A 9,048-nucleotide genomic window follows, 5' to 3' on the forward strand; every position below is an offset into this window, starting at 1 on the left:
TATAAATACCTAATTTAATGTAAAAAAATCAATTAATTTTGACCTCTGGAATCAACTCTTCACGTTTATTCAATCTTTACAAAAGATATATATAGTAAATAATAATATATATAATTGTAAGTGATGTAATGTTTCTTAAATCTTTTTGTTTGGAAGAAAAATAACTCAAAATCACCCAAAATATGAAAATAAATTATGGATAAAATCCCGTCAATAACATTAATTTGTCCGCTAATATATAATTTAAAGAAAATAATAAAAATAATTAAGTAAAATTTTGTTAATATACTAAAATCTGAAAGGTGTTACTACTTGATTTCAATGCATTTAATCCTTTATTTTAAAATCCATTGACTTCCATTTTAGTAATTAATGCATCATGCAACCAATATTAATATTAATTTTTAATTTATGTATATAATTCGTGCTGGGATTAAAGCTAATGGAAAAGAAAGTTAGATGAATTCAAGAATAAATTAAAAATTAAGGATGTAATTGTAATATTTTCATGCATATATATTTTTCGATTTTTTTTTATATTAAATTTGTTAAATATCCAACTCTTTTTAATAAACAACTAAATAAATAAATTTGCGTGAAATTTATAATACTGCTAAGAGATGTTTGGGATTTACACAACCAGGAATCATTATTAACAACATATTACAATTACAAATAAAGGAGAATATTATCTATCATATGGGATATTACACATTGATTAAGAGCCGAAAACCATGACCTTCGGCCCTCAGAAGCTGAGCGTCTTAAGCCCGATCTTGAGCACATAGCCAAGTGATTTCGCAGATTCCGGTCAGCATAACAGGGAACTAAAGAAGGACTAGTGTTTGGAGCTCCCATGCAAAGGCTGGAGTGGATTTTCATCGATGGGAAAGTCTGGCAGCTTATGCTGCGGAACGAAGACCCAAAGGGAGAAATTCGTGTGCAATGGACCTCAGGCTTGCAAAGCGGGGTTGTCATTGAAGTTGACTCTGGTATCTCACTAGAACATGTGCAGAAAGATAGGGACAGACTTGTTCTTGCAACTGCCTTAACTGTTGCTTTTGTTCCTGGGAGCTTGACAAATGATACTATCCCATGCCGGCAAAGAGGACAGGCAATTGAGCCTGTTGGACCTTGAGCAACATTTGAGGTGTTATTTGTAGAACAGAGGTATAAGGCACATTGTGTGCAGAATTCGTGATCACAACCTGCATCATGGACACTTATAACCTGATTTACATGTCTCAATGATGAGATGGTTCATGCTATATGTTTTACTAGTTCAAAATAACTGGCGCAGAATGTTCACAAAAGAATATCACAAATCTTAATCTCAAATCTAAAAAAATACAGAATTGCCTTTTAGCATAAATATGTCTCTGTCCTTTCCAGCTCTTTCCTCCCCTTCCACTGAATAGGTGTGTTAGTATCAGTACCTAGCAAATCATCACTGCCACTACTTCTCTAAAACATATGTAACACCACTTCAATTAACCTATATGGCTGAAACTTACGTCAAATCCATACCATCACAAATTTATAATTGCAACAATATAGCCTACACACTGGTGAAATCATCACTTATTTCATCTCAACCTCACTACTTAAAAGCATGAGCCCATCCAAGGCCTCGGTTTGTGCATGTAGAAAAAAGTTTCTATGCATGTGTGTCTAAGACAAATTAATGAACAACATGTGTGATAATATGTAATTTTAATATTAGAAATTCGGTGAAAGATTTTCATCCCTTCATCTTCCTGGGTACAATATGGATGATAAATAAAAAAGATTCTGATACAGCAGCACACACAATAATCATAGTTAACATCAAACACTCCTTACCAATAATACCCATTTCAATGCATATATCCCATAGATTACGTTGATGCTAGCCGCTTAAACAGATATATATGTTGTAGCAAGATTTGTTACATTTAAAGATAAATTAAGTTACCTTCGACAGCCACCGTGCACTTCCTCTCCAGACATACAGCACATGGATCTTGGCATGAGGGTAAGGAATCATCAGTCCTCCATCCACATTCTCTTGACAGGACAAAGAAGGGAGAAAAGCTTTAGTTCATTTGATATGTAACCAAGTTTTTCGGCAGAAAAATTGATGGTGACATCCAGTAGCCATAATATTCTAAATACATGCTCATTGGCAGCACATACTTAACAAACGCATGTCCATACATATATCCATTTTCCTGCGTTTATCTTTCTGTGAATGTATAAGCAATTGTTAAATCAAAAGGTTTGAAAAGAACTAGGCTGAAAACATTATGTTTTTATCCAATATAGTTTTATTCTCTTATCAATTGCAAGAAGCAGCAACATTAAGTTATTTATTGCCAAAATTCCTGCTCTTTTTCTAGATAGGGATCACCGTTCAACAGCATAGGCCAACTTCACCCCAGATTTGATTTGAACAGCTAAACGCAATCAAAACAGGTTACTTAATGAGAACATAAAGCATAATTTTGTGCAGCGGGGAGTTACTACTCAGACATTGTATCTCAATATAGCAATATATATAAGCTAAGAAGGGATAAATACAGAAATGGCTCTCAAACTAGTTAATTTTATACCTCAACACAGAGACTGTTGATTTTTTCAACTTGATACATGAATTATCTTTTATTGTTGTTCAATGTGGCTTTTTTTAAGTCATTTAACTGACACCATAAGTTAGGAGCGATTATGTGGCTTTTAACCAATCAACTGATGCCTAGACTATCTGAAAAGAAATCTGTGAAACTGACTTAAAATTCCATTTCACTACGAGTGTAGCACCATCAAAAAGAAACCTCTTAATGACATGTCACTAGGTGATCAGTTACAATGTTATTTTAAATTGAAAGTATGCCATGTAATATAAAATAAGGCAACAAAAAGTGAAAACCCAATGATTTAATTTTAATTCAGGACTTAAAGCAAATCTAAATCCAACTAATGCAAAATCTAAAGACAACGTAGATCTAGCCAGTTTCATATATATATATATATATATATATATATATATATATATATTAACACTTTGAATCCCCTTAATTGTAACACAAATTCTTGAATTCAAACTTTTCACTCTTTTTAAGAAAAGTATAATTTAATATTGCATAATGCTTAATAGATATATACCACATAATAAAAAAAAATGAAACTCGCCAATCTTTTTTTCTTTTTTGTTCCTTTCATTTTGTTTTAAAATTACTATAGATATTAAAGCAAAAAAACAAAACTAGGCAATTACTGTGAGGCAAAAGATTATTTGTCAGCAAACTTTGGGAGACAGATGCTAAAGCCTTTCTACAATTCATGTTTGTTTGTCGATCACGTTGGGTTTTAAATAGCTCGAAAATTAAAAGGGGAACAGGCAAGGAGTAAATAAAGTGAAGGAAACACTTCATAGTACATGAGGTAAAAATAGACAATCAGCAGCATTTTGTTCTAAAATTTCATGGAAGAAGTTGATCTAGTTTAAGAGGCCTGGAGATTGATCGCAACCAAGAATATAATCTCAGAGCTGATTTGAAAGCCAATGACTTAAAAACCTCATAGCAGAAGCATAAAGCATTCTAGACAATATCATGCAGTATTTAGAATATAATCTAAAAACTAACTTATCATTGGCTGACCTAAATCACAGAGAAAAAAATTCCACTATTGATAGGAGATATTCTGCAGAAATGTGTTAGTTGTTACCAGTTACCAAAATTCAATAATGTTGAAGCACTTGTTGAGCTAGTATTGTTTAAACTATAGATACCAAGTGCATCTGCTCGAGTGTCTTTCCCCAAATCTTATTGTGCTTCCATTACTAAGCATCATCCTGTACCTCTCTTCCACTTCCACCTCACTAAAAGAGACATACTCCGTCTACCTTTATCTCTCCCAAAGAAACATCATTAAGTTAGCACTTAACATAATGTCCAGAAGCAGACTCCTGCCACTTCAGTCTAACATACTGACAGTTTCCACAGAAGTAAAACTCCTGTCTACCAGATATAAAGGAAACCAAGAACTTGGCCCAATAGCCAGCAGTATAATTTGAGTGATTGGTGATAGCAAATACCTTGGTCTCTATTTCTGACCAAGTATGAGCACTCCAACCTAATGAGCTAGAAAATTAACAAACTGCAGTCTTTAAGATTGAAGTTCGTAGATTGACATATCAAATGCAAAAACTAAAAGTCTCTACAAGGTTATACAAGAGTCTACGGCGCAGAATTGATGCAACAACGTTAAATAGGAACAGATAGCACAGTTTCACTCACCTAGCAATTTTAACAATGCTCATAAGGGGAAGAGATAAAAAGGGTGAAGGAAGAGCTTGTGACTGGCCTTCAGGCTGAGTGCTAAGGATTTCCTCAAGCCAACTTTTACACCATGAACGGGCGACCATTAAGGGAGTCCACCTTGAGGTAATAATTGAAAAACAAGAATAAGTAACATCTGATTATAAATAAAGGCAAGGTTTAGAAAAGTAATAACAACATATAAAAAAAGGTTATCTCAATGAGCTTCATGAAGCAGCAAACAATAATGTGACATCCAGGCATCTCACTTGTTATGTTCCAAAGGTTAATTTTATAATAGGATTTCAGCTTTTGATTAATCACAGTTGCCAATGAACTGCAATTTTCATCAAAATATATGAAAAAATTCTACATGCCATAGGTTTTATGGTGTAATCACAATATGACAGGGTGAAACTTTTAAGATGGTACAAAGTAAATCCTATAGGTCAGATTAAATATTGCATCACACTTCCTTTTTAAATGACATCGTAGTTTTACCACAAAAAATGAAAAATGACCACCACAGACATAAAATATACACCTATCAGGAGATATTTTAACAATGAAACATGTTTAGGAGGAACAAGCATAATCACGCATGGTGAAACATAGATCCTTTGCCTCATTAATCAAAATGTATATTTCCTCAATATAACCACTCTAGTTGCAAACTATGGAGAAAACTCCACCACATGGCAAGTTTCACTAGCCTTGGGTAAATATTTTTAACCTTCCGGTTAGCATTTTTTTGGCACACTGTCTTAGTCTTGCTCTTTCTAATCCTCATATCTTTGTAACCCATAACTGCAAAAAATTGGTCTGCAGGTCAGAAAGAGAGACTCAAGAGAGACACAGAAAAGAAAAGAATTCCTTAGGGAGGGAGTGAGAAGGGGAGAGAGAGCAGGAAGATAATTAAACTCTGAAAACCTTCAGTCTATCTTTTAAAGACCATTCAAAATAGCAGTTATGTCATTACGTGCTCCAAAATTCCAATCAAGATGCCAATAGATAACCACTTGTGCTTAAAGGCTTTCCACCTTGTAGTAGCCACTCTTATCAAGGCAGCAGTTTAGTATAATTTTTATTCTAGCATTTTACTTTTGAGAAACAAAAACATATTTTTAGTTACTTGTGCATTTTAGCAGAAGCTACAATCCAAGCTTTTAGCCTCAAAAACGCAATTTATGCATTTTTTTTTCCAAATGAAAATACCATTGCTAAAAGTAACAAATGAAGCATAACATTCAAACATAATAAGAGTCACAGTAACATACCCATTTGCATTTGTAGCAGTAACACTGGCACCCCTGGCTATCAAAATCTGAACCACCATACATCAAATTAAAAATTGGAATAAAAAAGAAATCTTCAGCATGAATGATACTGATAGATGATTTAGTTTCTTCTTGTTGCATTTTCCCCTTCTTTTCTATGGCTGTGATGCTGCAGAGACTAAGAACATACCTGACAGCATTGTGCATTTCCATCACAAGCAGCATAGTGAAGAGCAGTGCTCCCTGCACCTGCAAGGTGGCGAATGTAGTGATGCTGTTGTATTGTTTTTAGGAGAAAATAATGGTAATATCAAGAAAACAAAAAGGAGAAAACTAGGGGTGCAGGAGGGAAGATTTTCTATTTCAATACAATTTGAAGTTTTCATATCCATAAACCATAATGTTCTATATGATCACCTAAAACGCCCTAGAGTCTGATCGCATTGTTTATTAGGCTCTACTAATGAATATAAAAATGCCATAGGTGGAACTAACTGCTGACAGTGTTTATGTACAAATTCTTAGCAGATAGGCAGAAGAAGTGCACCAAACTACCAACAGACAGGAAATCCAGCCAGATATTGACATGGCCTAGCAGCTTGGAAAAAAAGAAAGACAAAACGGAAAAGAAGGGAAAAAAGAAGAGCAAGTGAGGTACAACAACTATTGAACAAAGAAAACTGAGGCAGGAGAGAAAAGGAGGGGGGAGGAGGGGACTCTGATGGACATAAGAAAAGAGCAATGCACAATTAAACAGCCAGCAAAAAATGATTTTGCTGTTATAGCTAGATTACAATTAGCTGCAAAAGCATTAGACTGTGAAACAAGCAAGGATATGGTAATCAACACCTCTGAATTACCTATTAGATCAATTGTTGTTCCATCTTCCACAGTCACCTCACTAACAGAAGCTCCCAAATCCAGGAGCAACTGAATACTTTCAACATGCCCATTCAATGCTGCCATATGAAGAGCAGTGACGCCTCCATCAGCAGGTCTATTGATTACCTCACGGAGAGCACTGGAAGATCAAGATGAAACAAGAATGAATGAAAACAGAAAAGTAGATATAAGAAAAAATAAAGAGGATTCATATAAATTTACCTCTCATCAAATTCTGAAGTAGATTCTTTATTTTTTGATTTCTTCCTTAATATATTCCAACAATTGGGGATGCTAGGAATATAATCTGCAAGAAGGAGCCTTATGCATCGGGAATGACCATTCAAGGCAGCCAAGTGGAGCGCAGTACCCCCATTAAGATAATCTGCTCTGTGAATCTAAGAACCACCTCAGCACAAACCTAACTAGTCATGATCCTATTCCACTCAAGTTTGTAAACCATACAGATCTGTTGCAATAAAGGAAACTATACTTGCAAGCAACTGTCTTACATTGGCCCCAAAAAGAATCAGAGTCTGAACAACTTCCCAGTGGCCATATTGACAAGCTTGCATCAGAGCAGTCTGTTCATCACAGTTAAAAAACAAAACTTAAAACAAACAATAGTAACCCATGAAACCTAAATTAAAATAAGTCTAGAAAACCCCAAAAGCCACATGGATGGGAAAAAAAAACACAAATTTCAGTAAGATAATAAAAAATTGAATTACCTGACCCCGATAGTTCCTCAGATTAATATCTACTCCAGACTCTAGCAAGAGTGAAACTATCTGATAATTTAAAAAAAAAAAAAAATAAAGACCATTATGATTAATTTGCAAGAAATTTTTGCTGGCTTAAATTTAAGCTATTGGATACCTCATGATGCCCCTGAGCAGCAGAATAATGGAGAGGCGAATTGCGAACTCCAAAAGTTGAATACCTTGCAAGCCTTGGATTGTATTCCAATAAAGCCTTGGCTTCTTGAAGATCACCATCTCTTGCTGCGGAAACTAAGCGTTCCCCAGACGCAGAACATCCAAAGGAATTTCCCACAAGGCTTAGAAATCCCATTGATGACCAAAGGTAAGCTTTTTTTATCACAAGTTTGTTCTAAAGGCCTAGAAAGTCCCTCAACTTCAATAATGGAGCATGACAAAAGACTCCTAAATCCTAATCCTTAAACCACTCAAATCTTGCGAAATAGATAATGTGAGGAAAAAAAATAGAACAATCCTTATTTTCTGCCCAAGATTTCCTTAACATCTACCGAACTAATAACAACCAACGATGAAACCCTCCCACAAACATCTGAGAGAAGTTGTAACTGTCACTATCTCACTTTCTTGGATTGAGAGAAGAATTCCTGTTGACAGTTCTTTATCACTTAGACAAATCATTAAGAACTTAAAAAGAAAGAAAACAAAAACCTTGTTTGCAACCACTTATAAAGAAAAATAATCCAGATGTGACTGTTTTATGGATTAGTAAATGATCTCGTGATTTTCAGGAAAGAACCCAACAAGCATACACAACCATACAACAAAGAATTACAAACTCTTCTCGTTGAAAGGAAAAAAAAAAACCCAAATAAATAAAGATTCCAATCCTTCACAGCCAAATTCCCATCAAATAAACATCTGCAATCTCCAGAATCTTCACTGCCTCAGATGAATAGAATAATCTCCAGTAACAAATACCCAGTTCTAAATTTATCAGGATGAACCAAAATCTGCAACTGCAAAACCCAATTCCTGATACTCCTTAAAGAATCAGAATCTCAAATATCCAGTTCAAAGAAACCATTTTTTTGGCCAAACAATTGATCAAGTTCAAGCCTTTCTGACCTGGGAAGACACGTTTGTACTTAAAAGTGGAAAATGGGATGGGAATGAAAAGGCAACTGAAACTAAAATTTGCTAATAAGAAAAATAAAAAATCTAAAAGGGAGATAAAAGTGGCGGATGCTTTTATGAAGACAACAAACTTTCACCGCAAGCTCACCAACAAATTGACCATTTAAAAAAAGCGTGTCATGATTGGCCATTATTGGCCGATTGGCAGTCAACTTGGTAGTAGTTGGATGGTTTTTCTCATTTCTCTATGAAGGGAAAACGTTTTTTTCAAGGTCAGTTATAACTTGCAAGGTAGTAATAAAAGTCAGCTCTTCACGCGGGATTTTTCATTCCCATGGTTTTTATTTTTCTTTTATTTTTTTTTAACTTTTTTAAAAACTATTTGCTGCATTTTTGTTGTGCTCTCCACGATCAAAATATGCCCATTTTGGTAGCTTGTCATTTGCGTGAACTTGATGTGAATTTTAAGCGATCTTGTCATGCAAAGAGAAAAAATCACACTAGATTTTGCTATCTACTTCTCATTGGTTTCTAAATCTCTTCACTATTTGCACGAGACAAACGAAAATTTCTCACTCAATTATTTTGTCTTTTATTTTATCTTTTGAAGAAAACACGCCATTAACATTCGCTTTGTCTTAACATTCGCTTTGTGTTTAATATGAAGATCATAGAAATTCATTCGAAACAACATAGCAAGCAAAAGGTGGACGAGTGAAAGATTTGCAAAACCAA

At 34.5% G+C, this 9,048-nt stretch overlaps 1 protein-coding gene across 4 annotated transcripts; it reads right to left on the reverse strand.

The window, feature by feature from the left end:
* Positions 1 to 582: 582 nt before the first annotated feature.
* On the reverse strand, positions 583 to 8,569 carry LOC111284838 (E3 ubiquitin-protein ligase XBAT32-like). Of its 4 annotated transcripts, XM_089762370.1 has the most exons (11): positions 7,337 to 8,562; positions 7,189 to 7,248; positions 6,970 to 7,041; positions 6,680 to 6,855; positions 6,436 to 6,596; positions 5,766 to 5,824; positions 5,576 to 5,622; positions 4,278 to 4,418; positions 1,955 to 2,046; positions 1,360 to 1,436; positions 1,071 to 1,208 (listed from the first exon to the last, which is right to left on the reverse strand). In XM_089762370.1, the coding sequence occupies exons 1-10, from the start codon at positions 7,529 to 7,531 to the stop codon at positions 1,363 to 1,365; spliced, it is 1,077 nt and encodes a 358-aa protein (XP_089618496.1). In that variant the 5' UTR covers positions 7,532 to 8,562; the 3' UTR covers positions 1,071 to 1,208; positions 1,360 to 1,362. The 4 variants fall into 4 exon arrangements, with proteins under 4 accessions (XP_022729584.2, XP_089618495.1, XP_089618496.1 ...); XM_022873849.2 differs by lacking the exon at positions 1,360 to 1,436 and having other exon boundaries at positions 583 to 1,208; positions 7,337 to 8,533; XM_089762371.1 differs by lacking the exon at positions 4,278 to 4,418 and having other exon boundaries at positions 7,337 to 8,569.
* Positions 8,570 to 9,048: the final 479 nt, after the last annotated feature.

The sequence above is a fragment of the Durio zibethinus genome, chromosome 6 (genome assembly GCF_047325235.1).
Source record: "Durio zibethinus cultivar Kanyao isolate XHJ-2024 chromosome 6, ASM4732523v1, whole genome shotgun sequence".
NCBI lineage: Eukaryota > Viridiplantae > Streptophyta > Magnoliopsida > Malvales > Malvaceae > Durio > Durio zibethinus.

Excerpts from the sequence above, each read along its gene's own strand:
- LOC111284838 (XM_022873849.2), bottom strand. The coding sequence starts at position 7,531 with ATGGGATTTCTAAGCCTTGTGGGAAATTCCTTTGGATGTTCTGCGTCT. Across the intron at positions 6,856-6,969 it reads TGATTCTTTTTGGGGCCAAT|ATTCACAGAGCAGATTATCT; the intron begins GTAAGACAGTTG and ends GGTGGTTCTTAG. Across the intron at positions 6,597-6,679 it reads ACTTCAGAATTTGATGAGAG|TGCTCTCCGTGAGGTAATCA; the intron begins GTAAATTTATAT and ends TTGATCTTCCAG.